Here is a 20,617-nt window from a genome sequence, read left to right as displayed (position 1 = left end):
CAGTCTCGAGCTTTTGTGGTTTCACATTTCAGTATTAATTAGCCGCCTGAAACAGGACTGAATTTAGAAGCCGCCATCTTTGAAATTACGGAATACTTTGAAAGAGTGAATGGAATCTTTTATCTTTTATTTGATCTTTTTTTTTAAATTTTGAGTACTAAACCAAAGATGAGTCAATTAATTTTTTACCCAGAATAAAGTTTCTTGAAATGTTATTTATTTATGATTAAGGCGGGTGCGATTATTTTTCTTTCCGTCTCATCTGATATTTATTTTAACATTTATTTTTCACAATTAAAATTATTTTCCGAAACCTAATTGCCTTGATTTTAAAAACAATCAAGGTATCTGAGAAAAAAATTACACGTCATAAGTTGCATTATATAATTTATATCACATACTTTACTTTTGAAAAGTGTCAAGACTTCTTGATCAATTACTGAGACATCTTTTCATAATTTAACTTAAGACGGCGGCGTTGAGTAATAAAGTGGTTATATTATAAATAACATTAACATACTTTTATACAGTAAAAATAGAAATTTTCGTGAAAATACATAATTAAAAATAAGTACCACCGAATGGCTTCTGAACGTCATAAAATGTTTAATTAAATGCAAAATAATATGACATGCTATTCCTTCGTATTGAAGTAATACTACAAAACAGAAACATTGGAGGTGCTGGGATTTGAACCCAGGACTTTCAGCATGCGAAGCAGACACTCTACCACTGAGTTACACCCCCTTCACTGAGTATAACAAACTATTAAGTCACGTTGATGCGAGAATCTGCAATTTACGGATCGGTACATGAGTGATTAACATTGACAAAGTAGCTCGGTCTAAGTAGTTATTAAAGTATTAAATTTACGTATACAACAATGAAATGCCATTAAATGTTCATCTTACAACAACTTGTTTCCAACTAAAGGGTCAAGCAGAAATCTTGAACAGAAATGGAACAAGACGTCCCAAGTTTTACAAAGTTTCTGTTATACTTTCAAATGGGTTATTACGAACTCTGTCTGTTGATCGCATTTATATACTTTGTTTCGAAAATAAAATTCAAAAATAACAAAAAACGACGATGTTAAATTTGCTAAGATATACAAAGACTAGCATATAGAACTTAAACATGTAAAATAATGAAATCATATATATAAAATTCTCGTGTCACAATGTTAGTTACCATACTCCTCCGAAACGCCTTAACCGATTTTTATTAAATTTTGTATGCATATTTAGTAGGTCGGAAAATCGGCTACTATCTATTTTTCTATGCCCTTATTAAGTTTTTTTTAACTGCGCGCGGACAGAGTCGCGGATAACAGCTAGAAGGTGTATATTATAACTACTAAGAGTAGGTTTTCACTGTCAACCAACTTGTAAAACATAATTTTTTCTCTCATTCAGTTTGAAAAAAATATAGACATAGTTACACAGTAAATTCTGACTCCATTGGGATTTATTTTCTATGTGAAAAGTAACTCGCTTTTATTGCTTATTGAAATATAAGCACTGTTTCAGTTATCTAAGGTCGATATTCCCTTGATCTTGTTAATCACATAGTTGTCGTATTCCACACAGTTGGCTGACGATTCATGTATATGCATGGATTCTCTTTGACAGGCGCTCGTATCGACTGCCTTCAAAGGGTTGTGCACTCAAACAACTCATTACATGGACTAAAGCAATATTAGTTAAGGCATTAAAAAGGATTACTTTAAATTAAGTAGGTACTAATCTGTACAGTATATTTCTTTTTACTTAAGATGTAAAAATGGAAAGCGTGAATTTAGGATATAATGATTTTTAAATCTGCAAATCATTCAGAACTATCCAGATCTTTATATTTAAATATTTGATGATATTTTTTTTATATTACACGGTGGCAAACAAGCAAGCGACCACATGAATTCGCCGAAATGGCGAAGCGACCGCTGCCCATAGACATTCGCAATTGCAGATGGGTTGCCTACCTTCAATCGACGAAGGAAGAGAACATTTAACTTTCCTATGCTTAGCTCATCCAACAAATCCACCTCCCCTTCCCATCCTTTCCTTATAAGAAAAGGGGTAGGAAGGGAAAGAGGACTAAAATTAGGCCTTAGTTATTAGTAGGTAAGTAAAACTATAAAACTTGTTTATTACATCTATCAAAAGAAGTCTTTTCTTAAAAATTATCTTCAAACTCTATTCAGTTTTCACATCATTCATTCTGATTTAAATTATAAATCAATAATGCAATAAATGATAAGATCATGATACGTAGAGCAACAGAAAACAAGATCATAATGTGATGTTTATTGGCAACAGTTGCCAAACTTTTGATGGCCACTCATCTAAAGTCACGTAAGCGCTTACTTCAGTTCAGGAGCACTTATGGTCAAGTTACGATGGATGTCCGTGGAATAAGTTGCATTTTACTTCTTTTCCGGGTTGAAATTAACTATTTTGATAAATATTAAACACACTCACGTCTCTTTTTAATGTTTATGTGCAGTACAAGTGGCACGCGAACCTAATACCTTATAATTTAACCCTAATACCTACCATGTGCCATCATTATTATAACTTACAACCTCAATAATTTAGTTAGGTTAACAATATTATAAGTAGTTAGTCTAATCTGGCATAATTAATCAACACATTTTTTAGTTTAAACTTTAAAGTAAGCACTAAAAGTACAAAGTTGTTTGTAACGAGATAGAACTGATTGTTGCGGCAACACCGGCCCCGGGGTTGAGTGGCCAATGCGCACCGCGAAACCTTTTTTGTACATTTATTTTTCTTTCTTTTTTTTATTCTTGACATTATTCATTTCAATCAATAAAAAAACTTGAGAGGTGTCAAGGGACACCCGGATGGAACGAAGTTCCTTTCAATTAATTAGTGAAGGAACCAATGTTTATTCTATGAATAAAAAACTTAAGTCTTCACAAGAAGTACATTTTATTTCTATGAATTTTCGTTATATATTGTCACGTCGTTGCCATGGTGAAGTAGCGCTCATTCGTCGTTAACATACTTACTATAGCAAAAAGTGTCGTGACAACTTTTCATAAGAATTTTTTCCGTCTAGCCCCCTTTCACAACGCGCGATAAGGAACTTCGTTCCAAAAACAGTCTTATAAAAAAGTTCTTTTTTTTAATGTGAATATATAAATATAGCTATCGAAGATTTCAGCTTATAAACACTGATACCCAGAGTAGTTATAACTTTGTAGACAACAACTAACTAACTATTGAACTTCGACGACTATAAGTTAGTTAGTCATCTTTTATTCCAATCAGAGAAGAAGCAATCTTCTTTTAATCTACTTTATTAGATTTCGGTTCCCCCGTGTTCGTCAGTCTGAGTGCAATTAATATCAATTTCCGCGACAGAGCTGTCACAAGTACAATGAACTTGGGATGTAAGTAAATTACTCAATCGGATTAAAATACATAATATTTGTAATAATTTTTAGCGAGATTTGAGTCAGAAACGCAGAAAAAGATATCTATTTGTGATATAGACTGGCTAAAGTAAACATTATAACTATCAATTTATTATAATTTCGAGCAATAAAATTTTTTCGCGATTTAAAGGAATACGGAAAGTCCTTGATAAGAGAAAAAATGAAGGTTCCTTATAATAAAAGCGGTCCTTAAACGTCGCTTAAACGACACTTCCGCTAAACAGCCCTTAAATCTTTACAGGTGCCATCAATTTAAATAAGTAAAGAGCAGCCGTAATAAAATAATTTCTGGCATTTTTATAATATTATAGACCTATTGAAATCTAATATAAATTAAAAAATAAATTCAAGGAAATTGGGTATTGGTGGACTAGGTAAATGAAACTAAAATTTTCTTGATGTCATTTATTCTACACATCTGATAAACTGTGTTCGTATGAAACAAGTTCTTTAAAAAATAAACATTTAATTATCCTATTATCCACATGGAGGTTTGCAACAAAGCGCTAATACTGCAGTAACTTTATATCTTGTCGCATCAACTTACTTTCTTCCGTGTGAACAGCGCTGTGAACTTACCCGCCTCGTATGTCGGCATAAACGGTAAATATGATGTCCATTTCCATCTGAAAGTTTTGATAATTTTACATAAATATTAGGTTTTTTAATTTAAGGTGCCAAACAATCATGTGACCACCTAAATTTGCCGAAATAGTGAAGCGAGCGTTGCCCATAAACATTCACAATTGCAGATGCGTTGTCTACGTAATCAACGGAAGAGGGGACGCATATTAAGGGGAAATATTGTCTCTCTACTCATACACTTTCCCTTCCCATCATTTATAAGAAAGGGGTGGGAAGAGAACTTGGACTAAAATTAGGCTTTCGGGTTAAATGTACTTAGTGTAAATTGGCACGTAATAAATATAAGGCTGAGTAAAGTACTGCAGTGCTGTGTACCTGCGCACGAGCGCCATGCCGACGGGGAAGTCGTAGGTGTCACCGAGCTCACTGGCGCCTGCCGCCTCCAGGGACATCTCCTTAGCCCAAGCCTTCAGCCCGCGCTCCTCTTCCGTCCCTAAAAATGCCATAAATACAAAATTAATGTCATAACTTAAAAGATAAAGTATCAAGTAACCAAAAGAAGTAGTCAAACAAACCAGGTATCAAATTATCGAGTAGACATCCAACAATCCCGCCAACCAGAATAGAAGTGGACAGCAATACTTGCAGCACCGCGTCCAGCGCCTCCACGCCAGTGTTAATGATGCCGCTGTGAGCAGACATCCAGCGCGTCAACACCAGCGGGAAAAACAGGCTGAACCCGATGATGTACAGGTTGCGAGAGCTATTCAGATCCACGTACTGCAGCGCCGACAGACCTGGTAATGCAGACAGTTAGGTATGAAGCAAAAAATTGAACACCGTATGACAGAACTTGCCTGATCGGAAAACTATTTTGACTTTGCAGAAGATAAGCGAAAAACGTTACTAGTTTGGTATTTCTTTTAAAAAGCTATAGGAGTAGTAGTAGTTCTCACCAAAAGCAGAGATCATGCCGAACATAACGCAGAAGAGGCCGCCGACGACTGGCTGCGGGATGATGATGAAGACGGCGCACAGCTTGCCCACTAGCCCCTGCACCACCATCAGCGCCGCCGCCCACTGCACCACGCGCCGCGAACCCACCTAAATGACACAAAGAATTTTTCTTTTAGATAAAGACTCACGGAGTTTTTTATTATTGTATTTAATACCTTTAATCTTTTTTAATCTGTCAAGCAGTTAACAACTTGCTTACTTTAGTAACTCCGATAGCGCCGACGTTTTCGCCGAATGTATTAGTACCATTCCCGGAGCCCCAGAGCCCGGCCAGCATGGTGCCCAGTCCCTCTGTGCCCAGTCCGCGGTTGATGGCGTGCAGAGGAGGTGGGGGAGCCGCTGCATATGTACAAAAATACTAATAATCCATGGTTCTTTCAAACAGATGAACTAAAAATATTAGTTAATGATGATCGGGTAAAAATTTAAGCTCACACAATTTTTTAGAATACCCAATACTATGTATATGTACAAACATCGCATCCTCTCATAAATTCGACCAAGGTTTAGACCTAAGTTTACTCATTTTTAAAAATTATATAATTTCTAACGGAATTTCGTCTCTGATACGTAGATAGATAGTGAATGTTATAGAATACGGTCTCGTCTGTTTATTCAGTATACTGACCGCACATCCTGGCGGTTGTGGGGTAATAGCTGATGGACTCTACAGTGCAGGCCAGCACGCCTGCCAACATTCCCAACACGCCCGCAACGCTCACTGTCGGCCGACCCCACTGACCTGAGGTAAAACAGAACAGTAATGCCACTTATACTTATTAAAAACTAGCTTTTTCCCGCGACTCCGTCCGCGCAGAATAAAAAAAAAAAAAAAAACGGGGTAAAATTATCCTATGTCCTATTCCTGGTTCTAAGCTACGTGCCCACCAATTTTCAGTCAAATCGATTCAGCCTTTCTTGAGTTATAAATGGTGTAACTAACACAACTTTCTTTTATATATATAGATATAGATTTATAATTGTGATGTGATGTAAATGTATCCATAATTAAATAGTGTGGTACATTACCGTTTCAACCTCTGAAAGACCAAGTTTTTTTTTGTGGTATTGCAAATGCACCTATCCAATGGTGACAGTCTTACAGCTTTAGTATGCAGAACAAAATATATGGACGCACCTGGATATGGTATCCTGAACCAGGGCGCATCTCGTATAATGTTGAGTTTGAGGTCAGTACGCGCGGGGTGTCCGGCCGGGAACACGTCCGTAGCCGTCAGCACCCCGCACACCGACCACATCAGTACTATAGTCAGCAACACCTAAAAGCATAACTTAAAAATGTTGCTCAAAATTTACAAAAACTACATAATATTTTATAATTCCTAAATCTAAATAGTCTAGCAATTGAAATCCAGTGAATAAAGGAAAAACGGAACGTATCTCTGAACAAAAAAGATAGTTGTATATGCAAGACAGAGATAAAGACATTATCCATGTCATAAAGAGAATTTTGCTCTTGTGTAAAATTGTTTAAAAATTTGTTTTAGATATATTTAAAATGACATTATTGTTTCGATTTTACTGTTTATACCCAATAAGCATCAATCGATTATAAACAATTAGTAAATCAACTCACTGGGAACAATTTAAAAAGTGGGAACCAGATGACACTGAGTCCGGAGCCGCGCTTGTAGGAGAGCGTAGGTATTTTGACGTCGGTCATGCACTGCGAGAATATCGTCAGCAGTGTGAACGTTCTGCAACAAACAACAAGTTAAAAACTATTATTACTATAATAAAGTTATATTTGGTACCGAATTTAATACCAGTTGTTGTCCCTAAACTTACATTTACTTGATAAAAAACACAAAGAATATCCTATTTACCGATACTGTATATTGTAAAGGTAATCGCACACTCGTAAACTCCTCGCCAACTCCGCATCGCCCGCCTCGCGATTCCTCGCCGTCGGCTCAATACCCGATTGCCAAGGATAAAGATATAAATTTGTTTGCAAAACGATAATATGTCCTTCTCGATTGCATGGGTTGAAAGCGCGCGGTCGGCAAGGCGACGCCCCGGTTTGGACGCGGCGATTGCGATGCGGCACAGTGCCGGATGGGTAAGGAGTTAAATGCGCTATCACCTTTAATTTAGAATTGTATTATTTCTAAATTATTAATTCTAAAGATAATACAATTTGTTAGCTAAAAGTCTTTCAAGAACAAATTACTTTAAAACTTTAACGTGAAATTACAGTTTTTCTGTTTCATATACAAGCATGTATTTTTCAGTGGAAACCCATCTTTATGAATGCACAAACGTGGTACGGAATTGTATTATCCGACTGAAAGCACACAGACCGATAAGGCTCGGACATCCGTAGAGCGTTGGTTTCCATTGGGAAGCCTTTGCCGTGTCATTGTCAACACACAAAGGGTAGAGTAGGCAGGACAAATCATGACAATGCTTAGTGACAAGGGTTGTAGTGTAAGACAGAATATTGCATAAAATTGTACAAAAATTATTTATATTAGTTGTACTTAATGTCATGTGTAAAAGTAAAAGCTGTATACTTTATTTTATGGATATTTCGATCGTATAAAGCATTTAAAAAAAAAGTGAGGGGGAAAAGTTGCTTCTATTATTAGAATAGACATGTAGTTTGTTTGAACAAGTCTACAGACTAGGCGCTGTATTCAAAATAGAAGCATTTTTTCCGGCAGACTTTTCCAGCAACTTATTTCTTTATACTGTGCATTTTGTTTAACCTACTTGTCTGCTCTACATTCTAAAGGTTGTCATTGTTTAAGAACAATTTTACTGTCGTGTTATATTGTTTTTTTTTTAAAATATAATAGAGACAAACGATTAAGCGGCCAACAGAATTTGCCGAAATGGTGAAGCGACCGCTGCACATAGACATCCGCAATTGCAGAAGTGTTGCCTACCTTTAATCGATGGAGAAGGAGACGCACAGAAAGAGAATATTTCCCCTTCCTATGCATACCCTCCTCCGTCAAATTAATTATAATAAAATCTCATATCTTTAAACTATTTAATTTACAATAACATGTAACTAGGTGAAGTTCTTTCTACAATTTTAAATCTTACTGTTTATCATGGTATATTGTTCGAGATTTAATTTGGCACGTCAGAAACAACGGTATTATTTTGCTCAACGTGCCAACTGTAGTATCGCACATAGGCATACTATAGCGGGAATTCCTTCGTTGCAGATAAAAGCATTGTTTGGGCACAAAGCTATACCGACACAGATGTGACACAGCCACAGCCACGTTTGAAAGGAATTCAGTGGACGGAGAGATGGGAAATTCATAATTCCCAGTCACAATGTGTTCTTTGACGAAAAACAAGCTGTATTTCGAGCTTTGTAACATCGATTACGGGTGTTTCCCGTTGGGCCGAATTATTGGTAGACCGATCGGCCTAACAGGAAACATACGCGTTTACCTATACAGTCATTGTAAATTTAGTAACTTGTAGTATTTAGTTACTCGTAAAATGAAAGTGGACTAAAGTTTATGGCTTTAACCAACGGGGGTGTAACTCAGCGGTGGAGTGTCTGCTTCGCATGCTGAAAGTCCTGGGTTCAAATACCAGCACCTCCAAATATGACTATATTTATAGTCGGTACAATATTTTATAACTAAAATATGCAAGTATGTTATCTAAAATGTCTAATTTATTTGGCTAGATTAGTCGACAGTGGAAAATATCTTTGACCTAAAAACCCCAATAAAGTTTTAAATGAAGTCTTAGGTAAATATGATTACTTTTTTTAAGAAAAATCGCAAAACAGAATCAGTGAAATAAGATAATATTTTATCAAAGAAAACTCAGATGAAAAAGTTTTTAATATCTCTGCGTTGTTTTAAACGTTTATGACAAAGTTCGAATAAACTAAACGAGACAAACATTTCTTGGATTAAATGCTTTTAATCCAATGTTTGAAACGGGAGAAGACAATTGAACTTCAAAAAGTGTCAAAAGTTTTAGAACAATCTTGAAGTGTCAGAAGCACAACTTCCTATGTAATTAAAAATCTTGCTTTTAATTTTATTTAATTTTACTTTAACCTAACCAAACGAGCTGTTGCATATGGTTTTGCATGAGTTAATTTCAAACATAAGTGATAATAACCATTTTGTTAGGTAGGATTAACTAGAGATTAAGTTGTAACAATTGACTATTCTTTTAAAAACCAGACATAAGTACTGCAAGTAATTTTCTACACAAGTTAAATAGATATTTTTCCGCCTCATTAAAGTATTTCAAATAGTTTTCCGGATGAAGCTAAAATAAATGAAATCTAATAATGTTATCGCTCCGGCTACCTATTGCCAGGGCAACAGCATTTCCAGGTTAAATCGGGGCTGTATATAGGTCACTATGCAAAATCCAATAAAGCTCGCACGGGCGCATCCGGGATGCAGATGGAATCGATACAGCGCGGACTTGTTGCGAGGTCGCCGACCCGGTTGCCATGACAACACCTACTTCACCCGGCCTATGAGCCCCTGGTACTTCTTGACTTGAAGAGATATTTTAAGACAGTGCATAATAAGTAGGGAAATTTTCTCCCGTTTAAAACTACTGAAGGCAACCATCGTTCACATGGCAGATAAATTTACTGAGTAAATCAACTGCAAGATCAAACTTAATGTTGTTATTTAGAGAAGAAAATAAAATATAGGTACAAAAAGAATGCTTTGACGTTAGCCAAACTATTTTAAGTATTTTTTGCTAGAATGTTGTAGTACATTGATCTTATTTACGAACTAATTTTTAAATAGCTTTCATTAAGGTTCATTAGTAGGGCTATAACATAACATGTAACTTTAAAAAATAAATTGTTTCACTTAAATAATAAAAGGTTGCGAGGGAATATTATTTTATAGCAGCAAGATCCTTTTAATATATTATAACATAAAATTAGATCAAAGAAGGCAAGTTATAAAATAGAAAAATAAATTTTTTAATAGGTCATGTATATATATACATATAATGGGTAATGAAATCAATAAAGCTACGGCAGGCGGTCGTTGACCTCCCGACCTTTCCGCCCGTGTACTATGCGCGTCAAAAATAAGACTCTATCCCAGTTTTCACCTGTATACATCAATACTAGCTTTACCTTTTTTTCCTAAACAAAACATGTCTATTAAAAAGTGTATAAGTAGATATAATTGTGTGGATAATGTAATAAACATTTATTTTTAATTTTCCCCAGTAAGTAGTTTTGACATTGGTTGAGTAATGGATTGGTAGCCACGACTTAGTGTTTCAAAACTCGTATTTTATTCACAGTGTAAATAAGTACTTAAGCCCTTCGTACACAAGGCTATCGTATTTGTCGTAAACATCGCGTAGCGCGCAGTCCCTATGCAACGTTTCATCGACGCGAGTCATTTATTCACCATGGCTGACACCAATTTACAAAATATCCACTGTATAGATTTACTCCGATATCTTGAAATTTGACTAATAGCTAGCAAGCAGGTTGCGGCGACGAAAGAACAAAATGTCGGCGACGCGTGCCTGTGTGACATTGTACTGTTTAGAGATGAAAAACACAAGATATCGTAGGTTTACGTAGCCTTGTACGACGGGCAGTTTTACTATAGCAAACTGTAAACTTACGAAAGTAGGTTTTTTTTCTTATGTCAGTTCATTAATTTCTAAAGTTATGCTTATGGATTTAATTATTATTTCAAAATGCAAGTGCCCTCTCTCGCAATCATTGTCACATTTTGAAACCAACTGTAGCATATCGCAATTTAATAACATTACTTCAAAATATAAAAGTTAATCTTCTGTTGTTTGTTTTACACCATTTTATTTAACTCACATCTTACTTATAATTTACATATATTTTTGAGAGAACATTATATCTATGTATTAAGTTAGGTTTAAGTCCTCGTTGATGATTGTAGGTAAATCAGCTACAGTAAATTAAGGGTAACTATGTCCACATATCATAACCTAGGGTCTTGATAACCAGATTGGCTAAGGTCAGTGCCGTCACCGGCCTGATATTGTTAACTCCCGCCCGCCCCGCCGCCCCACCGCCCTGCGCAGCCCCGCCGCCCCGCGCACAAGGCGGGAGCAATAACCTCCAGTGACCCCAACTGAGCAAGCTTTTAGTGTAAATTACTAGTAAAGCTCCAATATTAGTTTAATTCGTTTTAATACAGCTTTTAATTAATTAATAATTTCAACGCTTTTAACTATATTACGTGACCATGGCTATTTATGATTACGAAAAATTATCAAATAAATAATGTTATGAATCGTTATGTATCCTTATCTATGGGTAATTAGCAACGTTTACCCTGCGGCGATGCCCCACTGCTGGGCGGCGGCCTCTGCGGCGTGGTCAAACAGCGTGAGACCCACTAGCGCCACCGTGGGAGCTATCGTCAACGGCGTCACAAACCGCAGCAACGATCCAATGATACCGAAGTAACCTGCACACATTACAATGAACATCTACCTATATATGTAAAACCCCCTTTCCACTAAAACGGTTTGCTGCGCGCAAGTGGAAAAGGGGTCTATGATCATATTCCACTTTAAATAAGTATTTACATCTTTACTTTCGTATATCTTTTATTCAACCAGGCCATATAATATGATCATAAAAATACGGCCACAAATAATAAATTGGAGCTAGATCGTTTACTAGAATCGTTAATTGATCACTAAGAGAGAACCTCAGTGAAGATTTCTCACGCTGAAGTTACAGTAAGGGCACTTAACGTTAGTGTCAACGTAACAAATATAGGTTTACCACAAAACAGTTGAAACAGCGCCGAAACGGCGATAGCGCCGGACAGTTCGCACATCCTGGAGGTCCAGACGTGTCTTCTCTCCAGTTCAGTCATGGCTTCCAGCTGGTGCGGTTCCGGGCAGCGCCACGCCGGCAGCCCCAGGATGGCCAGCGTCGGTACCAGGAACGAGATCGTGCCACCTTGCACTATAGGCAGCCGGCATCCGAATGTGCATTGCAGCCATGTTATTAGACCTGTATAAAATATATACATATGCTTTAAAATTAACTTATGATAGAATTCAATATACCTTGTCATCATCATCATCATCTCCCTGGCCTTTTCCCACTCACGTAGGGTCGGCACACAAGGTTTGACAAACCTTAAAGTTTTGGCTTAATTTTTTACGGCCGGCCGCCTGCCTGTCGCCAACCCTAATATACCTTGTCATTTGGGTTGTAACTCAGCTGTTGAATGCCTGTTTCGAATGCTTAAATTCCTGGGTTCAAATTTCAGCACCTCCACAATACACCGTTTAAATTTGTATGTTATTTATTTTCTTTTATTTTCAAAGTTATTAATTAGATTAATACTGGTTATTGATAAGATAACCTAAAAACTCAAATGTTATCAAATAAATATAAATTTAAATGTAGTTTATCTTTGGAAGATAGAAAATAACGACAATACTAGACACAAATCTATTTATTTCCTTTGTTACTCTTCGTACCGTACAGATAAAAAAATAATTCGAACAGCACTTAGTTAATTACCTATTGTTGAGTTGATAAAAGGATTTCTTGTGTTCTATTAAAACATTATTTAACTGATAACTGATAAGTTGGTGAACGAACTAGGAAACACGTGTATTGGCTTTATTGTGAACTAGTGGTTGCCCGTGGTTTCGGCACTGTAGAGTTAAAAAAATAGAGGTTAAAAAATAGTGTATAAAACTTTATTTGTTTGATTTAGCATACAGTCACTTCAAATTTATTAATAATATATAGATTTTAATACGATGCGTAATAAAATAAACGCAGTTGTAAACGAAAATAAAATAAAAAGTTGTAAATAAAATAAACTTTCCACTATCGAAACAACAATTTAATAACGTATTGCATTATCTCTTTCATCCGTGCAAAAAGTAAATTTTGGAGGTGCTGGGATTTGAACCCAGGACTTTCAGCATGCGAAGCAGACACTCTACCACTGAGTTACACCCCCTGTGAAAGCTACTCTTAAATTATGCTATCTATTTTTATGGAATAAATTAATTATTAGAACGATAAAAATCATTGAACATTTTAACCGCCTCCAATACAATCATTTGCGCAACTATTTCTCCAGAAAACTAAACCTTCATTACATACACTTAAGTTTTCTATTCGGTTAATAGTTTCACTACGTTGCTAATTACATTTTATTAATATTATTTTTGGATAATTAATATTTGAATTTATTTAAATTAAAACTAACAGCAACAATTGATGGGAAAGCAATAAGTAGGTTGATTCCACGTTATCTCAAACTAGTCTTGTTAAGAAGTGAAAGTTGTTCTCAACTTTAAGTTTTTAATACCTTCAATTAGATACTGTCGTCATAGGCGGTGTAACTCAGTGGTAGAGTGTCTGCTTCGCATGCTGAAAGTCCTGGGTTCAAATCCCAGCACTTCCAAACCTAATTTTTATATTTCTCACAACCCTATTCATTTTTTTTAATAAATTTTCAACATTTATGCCTAGGCAGTGAAAAAGAAGATTTTCACATAAAAAGAGTTTTTCAATATAAGTACCATTTGAACATTCCAAATTTATAATTATTATTAAACATAATTATCTTCTACAATAAACAGTAAAACGTTGATAACATTTCCCGTGGGAGACCTCGGCTAACTCGGCTCTGCCTGCATTATGTTATTAAAGGAATAACACAACATTATTTTTATGACAAACTAGCGGTCGCCCGCGACTTCTTCAACGAAGAAAAAAGTACCCTCTAATATGCCCGCGTATATCAACTAGATATTTTTATTCGATATTACATACAGACACTTCAATTTTATTAATATACATGGATACAATATTTATACATATAGTTATTGAACTAGTATTTAACTACATATTTTCAATTTCAATTAGTACATTTTGGGAACAAACAAAATCACGTTTTCCATTTATATTATGTAAATCCCTTGTCAGTCAGTGCGACTAATTAAACTAGAGGACACCATTTCTACTGGGCATTAAATTGATTATGATTTTGCACATTGTAAAGAGATTCGAAAAGTGAAGTGATTTTTAATCTTATATATAAAATTCTCGTGTCACAGTTTTCGTTCCCGTACTCCTCCGAAACGGCTTGACCGATTCTCATGAAACTTTGTGGGCATATTCAGTAGATCTGAGAATCGGCCAACATCTATTTTTCATACCCCCCCCCCATTTTTTAACTGCGCGCGGACGGAGTCGCAGGCGACAGCTAGTAATATATATGATGAAGGAAGATAATTTGTAGTCGACTCAGTCCTGCGTAACCAGTCTTGATAAGTGATAACGTGATTATAGTTTTAACAGCCTTTGATAAGGTATCTTGTTTTGTAAACATAGGATAAAAGCAAGCCTTTATACGCTGATCTGAAGTTATTTACCAACATACAAATCTGTACATTATTCTTAAATACCTCTGTGGTTAAAAACTCTAATTACAGTGACATTTATTGCAGCACCCAGAGTCATTTACTGGTTACATAATGGTGGCCATTAAGACTCTGAGTACGGCAGTATGTGTTCACAAAACAAAATGATCACTTGAAGATTTTAAATGTCCCATAAATATATGACCTTTAAATTGCGAAACACTACAACATAGAAAAATACACGCACTATATTTTTTATATAAGAGTTTTGGTAATGTAAACCCTGTAAGTTAGTCCATCGAACTATGTCTAGATAAAAAATAATCTAAGTATGTCTATAAATGTATTATACATACATACTTACCGGTGACAAAAATCATAGTAGAGATGATGTTGGAGCGGTCGGGATCAGTCTCCTCCATGCAGAGCGCCGGGCAGAGGATGAACGGGATTGCCACAATCGCTCCGATCATTGTCAGGTAATGCTGTATATAAGTTATCGTTTCACATGTCACTACTTTTATCTGTCTGTCATACTTAGCCTGAATCAGTTTACTGCTAGACTTAGGCTTTACTCGATGTCTTCTGGTATATTTACTCGCTTTTCACGTATCATGTTTATTGGTTCATTAGCCGTCGCACGAGTTTCCATCGGAACGGAATTAAATAAAAACTTAATTAGTAGCCTCTGTGTTCCTTGTAATTATGTTCTATGTGATATGTTTACTACTGTTCTTGAGATAAGAAGAACGAAAATACAATGTCTATTAAAATTAGCAATGTCTAGTGTTTTACAGACTTCAAAGATTAGGCCTGAAGTGTTTATATTTTTTTCTTTGTTACCTCAGAACTTTATTCCTGGTGGTGCGATTTTGATATTTTTATTCGAAAGCTATTGCCTGCAGGATGGGTTAGCATTAGTTACCTGCAGCGCCATGAAGATGCAGAGGTACCAGGGCGGTGTGTCATCGATGCCATACGACACGTTACCTTTGCGCTCCTCGCCTTCCTTCCCAGGCAGCACATCCTCCCCATTCTGAACACAACATAAAAAAAACATATGTACTTATTGTAATAATAATAGGAAATATAATAAATTATTTATATTTCCCTCAAAAATAGATCAAAGAATAGACACATCAACATTTCATAACAAGTGTCGGCGGAATTTCACAGTAATTTTAAACATATATCTTATTCTTATATACAAAGTAATAAATAACTATATTAAAATAAATCATTATCTACTTGAAGTCACGAATCAACTAATCCACTGTTGACTTTGTAATTTATGAAGGAGTCATAAGTTTAAATCAAAGACGAGCATATTTAATGTTATCTGAAAAAAAGACTAATTAAAACATATTGGCATCTTAGATTTCGTTATGGTGTTTTAAATTGACGACAGCCCCACCTAGATAAATGAAGAGCAAATATTTAATGAGTGCTATTTTGAATTATAGTCAAATCTCCGCATACGCAGGTGTCCCGTAATGATGCCGAAAAAGCTACCTAATAATTCGACATGAATACGGAATTTACTTACAATTTTTTGCCCCCGATGTTTGAAACTGCGATTACGAGTAGTAGCGGATGGCGAATAAGGAGATTTGACTGTATTTTTTACATTTGTGCAACATTGAAATACAACACTATAGCAGCATGACTAGTAATTAAGTAAAAACAATAACAATATGATGATTAACATAACGTTGTTTTATACGAATAAAGATTTTGTATGAACTTGTATGTTACCGTTGACTCAACAAAAAAGGTATATGGAAAAAAATATCACATTTTAATAGTATTTATACAACACACAATACAACAATATACAACATGATTGCCAAAGCGATCACGACAACTGTCTGTATGAAAATGTTACAATAACATAGTACTATTTAAAATGTTACATTTTAGTACTTATTTTAAATAATAACTTAATAAAACTAAGTAGTAATAAAGATCACGATTCAGTCAAGTGCTGGAATTCCGAAGGTCGTATCACTTAAGTTATTCAAGCGATAATGTTAACATTATATATTATAGGTTATGTGTCAATTGTAACTGTTACGTATATGTATTTCCGTCCATTTTATAAATCACCACGTGTCATATAAATACCGATTTATATATAGTTATGATATAATAATACAAATAGTAAATAGTGTTTTTGATCAACTTTATCGCTAATGAAAATTATGTGATTTTTAAATACTAAATACATTGCTCTACCGCTCTGTGTTCATATTTTAGAGGCACAAATAAATAAAAAAAAACGCACCATAACGGGAAGCGCATTTGCCAGATGTGGGGACATACAGGAAATGGAAATAACCTTATCTATATATCCTCTCTGTTCATTGAAGGCAACATTTTAAATTGTTGCAAGTAATCGCTATTCCAGCGAAATATTATGACCACGTGGTCGTTTACAATATTCAACTATGAACTACAATATATGTATACTACAGAATATAACCTAAAAATGTATGTCGTTATTTCTTACCGTGTTAATAACTGAGTACACACACTTTACAGACATTGCTATATGTTACAGGAGAGCATTTGATTTTAACTAAGTTCTATACTGTTTCACTTCAAATGCATATGTTTCATATATGGAATTTTGCTAACTCAACCAAACCAATATATGTGCTGAATCTATGCTAAGTCTAAATAAACAAGCGAACATGATATATTCGATAAAATATATATGTTATTTTTTATCAAAGCGTGATTAGAAATCAGAGTGAAAGAACTTACCTTTCACTCCTATTTCTAATCACGCTTGAAAAAAAACTTAAATATTCATACAATAGAGTTTTCGATTGTATGGAAGTAATGCATCGTAGATTTTATTTATATGTATTTTTTTAACGAATTTTAGTGCTTGATATTGAAGAAGGTATTCTAAAACTGGGTATCGAGGGCACAATGAAACATGACATATTATTAAAAACTAGCTTTTACCCGCGAACCCGTCCGCGCGGAATAAAAAATAGATAACGGGGTAAAAATTATCCTATGTCCGTTTCCTGGTTCTAAGCTGCCCACCTAACCTGCCCACCAATTTTCAGTCAAATCGATTCAGCCGTTCTTGAGTTATAAATAGTGTAACTAACACGACTTTCTTTTATATATATAGATTTCTTTCTGTTTGCTTGCTTTTCTGTTTTTTATTAAAATATAATCATTCTTCAACTTGTATCGTCGTTTTATAATTTACAGAGATTAATTTGGTTTGTTCATTTGATAAAGATAAAGTTATGCAAGGCTTTTACGCATTGACTGCCTCACTCTGCGTCGTTATTCTCAAGTATTCTCTCTGTGTAGATATTCCACGTTTCATCGGATTAGTATGTGAGTTGGAGGCTTCATTTTCTTCCTCTTTCCCTTCTCAACCTTTTTTGGGAATGGGAATAGTAGGTGGATTAAACGGTGGACGCAAAGGAAGGGTAAATATTCTCTTTCTGTGCGTTCCCTCTCTGTTGATTAGAAGTAGGCAACGCATCTGCAAATGCGGATGTCTATGGGCAGCGAATACTTCGCTATTTTGACGAATTTAGGTGGCTGCTTGCTTGTTTGCCGTCTTATAAAAAAAAAACTTATGCTAAATCTTTACTTAGGCCCTTCAAAGATCTTTTACTTAACAGTCAGCCCAACCGTCTCTGACTTGAGCGTCAGTTAGAGATACGGACTACCGATCTTGTGGTCGTGAGTTCGAATCCGCCATTTATTTTAACATAAGCTTATTTGGAATGGATAAGTCATATAAGTTTTTTTTTATTTCCATTTTTGAAAAGAACCTACAGTTTTGTTTTACTACCACACAATGGAATCGGTTTATCTCAAATTTCATGACAGTTACTGATAAATATTATAAGGTTACTTACCAAATCACTTAAAACATGGTCTAGGCCTATGGTTATATTATTGTGGACCATTTTGGAAACTGAAACAAATAATTAAAGCAAATGAATCGAATCTGTAATGATTGATGTCATATTTTTTTTATATATAAAAATTTATTAGGAGATTTTTAAAATTTACAAGCGGTTATTTATATTTATATTTTCTTATATTTTCAAGAATCATGATGAAGATATAATAACAAAGTTCAACAAATTACAAGCAATTGAGAGAACACTCGCATTAAGTAACGCTTACGCAAGTCAATTGAACTTCTAACAGTAACATTATTTAATGTAAAATAATAACTAAATAACTCTTATTACATTCTGAGATTCTTGAAGATGATAAATAAAACATCAAGTAAAGTGGGTAGCCAGAATATTTAACCTTATTTTAAACGACATCTACAGTCCATTTTTTTTGCACATTTTATGTCAAACGCTCGTAGTATTTTTTACATATTATATCCCTTAATTCTGTTTTTTTTTATTTACAAAAAAATGTTATCATGGAGGTAGGTGTATTACAGAACTTTAGTTAAAATCTTAGTTAGTTAAACGTAACCGTACTTATTTAAAGTAAAAATTCAAAGTACCACAAATTATAATTTTAATTCCGTTCACTGTCATACATTGTTTTTATTTTAAACTGTATTTATATTTCTAGCCAAAAAAAAACTATCCTAAATAATAAAAAAAAATACAGTCGAATTCATAACCTCCTTCTTTTTAAAGTCGGCTAAAAAGGAACTAGAAATCATAACTCACCTTATTCCTCAGATCATATGTGATTTAAAAAAATAATTAACCCATTCACAGTTAATATTGTCACAATGAAACTTGCGTACCCATCGATATATAAAAGTTTGTATCACGTAATATCGCGAGATCTGTCTGTCGCGCTTCGAGCTGTACTGTTTATTGACGGCTGCTAATAAATACCTCGTTTAAAACCAGTGACGTATTACTTCAGTCAGTTCTTTGTTTCTAACAATTATTTATAGCATGCCTCGTTGTTTATCTAACTTTTTACCCGAAACAAATTACTTGATTTGATGTAGCACAGTAATTCCTAAAGTGGTTGAGGTGGTCCACGAAATATCCGGCTGGGGTGTATTCTGGCTTCAAATAAAATTGAAGATCCACACGTTGGAGGAGAAATGCAGCAGCCGGCAGAGGTTCGCTGAAACTAGTATAAATAAAAAGGGTATACGAGAAACAAGGTTGCTAATTTGTGATTTAACAGAAGTGTATTTTCTTAAGTTGCCGTAAAAACCAACTTTCATGATTGTAAGTGATAGATACCATCACGTACAACGTGTTTAAAACTATTTTTACCTATTTGTATGTTTGATGAATATGAGCATCTTTATATTTTCCTCAGCCGCTGTACAGGGCCGGTTTTACCATTTCCAGCGCCCTCGGCAACATTTTTTTTGGTGTTGGGGGAAAACTAATTACGTTAAACTAAACGTAATTACGCTAAACTAATACGGTAGGGTATCTTGTTAGGCACCTGCGGTACCCTTCGCACCGCAGGCGCCAGAGCCGGATATAAAGAGGCGCTTATACTAGGCGCCCTGGGAGAGCGCCCCACCTCGCCCTACCCTATCCTATGGCCTCAATTGCCGCTGTAATCTTATAAGAGTCTGAATATTTTCGTCGAACGATGGGACGAATAAACAAGGTCATGTTTGTTGTAATATTTAGCATATCTCGTGTCTCGAGCGACGTAAGTTTCCATTGCCACATCATGTAAATATAAATATATTGTCGTCTTTCTTTCTACTAGTCTTCTAGTTATTTTAAAAAAATGGGACCCATCTGCAAGCACTTCCTTTCGATTTAAATAATTTTTATAAAAATCGGACCATCAGAGGCGGAGTTTCGCAGTCGAATTGATAACCTCCTTCTTTTTGAAGTCGACTAAAAAGAGGAGACAATATGTTATTGTATACATGTTTCTGTAATGAAAACTCGATGTAATATTTGTTCATTTACTAAGTGTTAAAATCAGTTTACAACTTCGTGATTATGTCGTAAAACATAAATGGATACATAATACGGATATATAAGAATGATTTTTTTATGTCAATAATGCTGGCTACATTTACAACTATACTAGGAAAAGATAAAGATTTATTTTATTTACATTTTATTTAAAAAAATAAAAAGTGACCTACAATTATACTAACATCTTTCGAAAATGTTTTAATTTTTTTAGTTACTGAGGTTAAAGAATCATTTT

At 34.9% G+C, this 20,617-nt stretch overlaps 1 protein-coding gene and 3 non-coding genes across 4 annotated transcripts; 1 reads left to right on the top strand and 3 right to left on the bottom strand.

Annotated features, from left to right (window-relative positions):
* Window positions 1-675: 675 nt before the first annotated feature.
* On the bottom strand, window positions 676-747 carry Trnaa-cgc. The gene has a single exon. It is a non-coding gene; the product is annotated as a tRNA-Ala (tRNA).
* Window positions 748-3,871: 3,124 nt separating this feature from the next.
* On the bottom strand, window positions 3,872-19,331 carry LOC106713745 (solute carrier family 23 member 2). The gene is made up of 14 exons (XM_014506593.2): window positions 19,138-19,331; window positions 18,352-18,410; window positions 15,381-15,491; window positions 14,820-14,940; window positions 11,841-12,074; window positions 11,382-11,517; window positions 6,663-6,783; window positions 6,204-6,345; window positions 5,694-5,807; window positions 5,265-5,404; window positions 5,005-5,152; window positions 4,624-4,845; window positions 4,424-4,541; window positions 3,872-4,089 (listed from the first exon to the last, which is right to left on the bottom strand). Exons 2-14 carry the CDS (start codon window positions 18,400-18,402, stop codon window positions 4,002-4,004), a joined length of 1,746 nt encoding a protein of 581 aa, XP_014362079.2. The 5' UTR covers window positions 18,403-18,410; window positions 19,138-19,331; the 3' UTR covers window positions 3,872-4,001.
* Trnaa-cgc lies at window positions 12,973-13,044 on the bottom strand. The gene has a single exon. It is a non-coding gene; the product is annotated as a tRNA-Ala (tRNA).
* On the top strand, window positions 13,423-13,494 carry Trnaa-cgc. The gene has a single exon. It is a non-coding gene; the product is annotated as a tRNA-Ala (tRNA).
* Window positions 19,332-20,617: the final 1,286 nt, after the last annotated feature.

The sequence above is a fragment of the Papilio machaon genome, chromosome 10 (assembly GCF_912999745.1).
Source record: "Papilio machaon chromosome 10, ilPapMach1.1, whole genome shotgun sequence".
NCBI classification, from domain to species: domain Eukaryota; kingdom Metazoa; phylum Arthropoda; class Insecta; order Lepidoptera; family Papilionidae; genus Papilio; species Papilio machaon.
The sequence above is the reverse complement of the archived record's forward strand: the minus strand, read 5'-3'. Positions and strand labels throughout refer to the sequence as shown.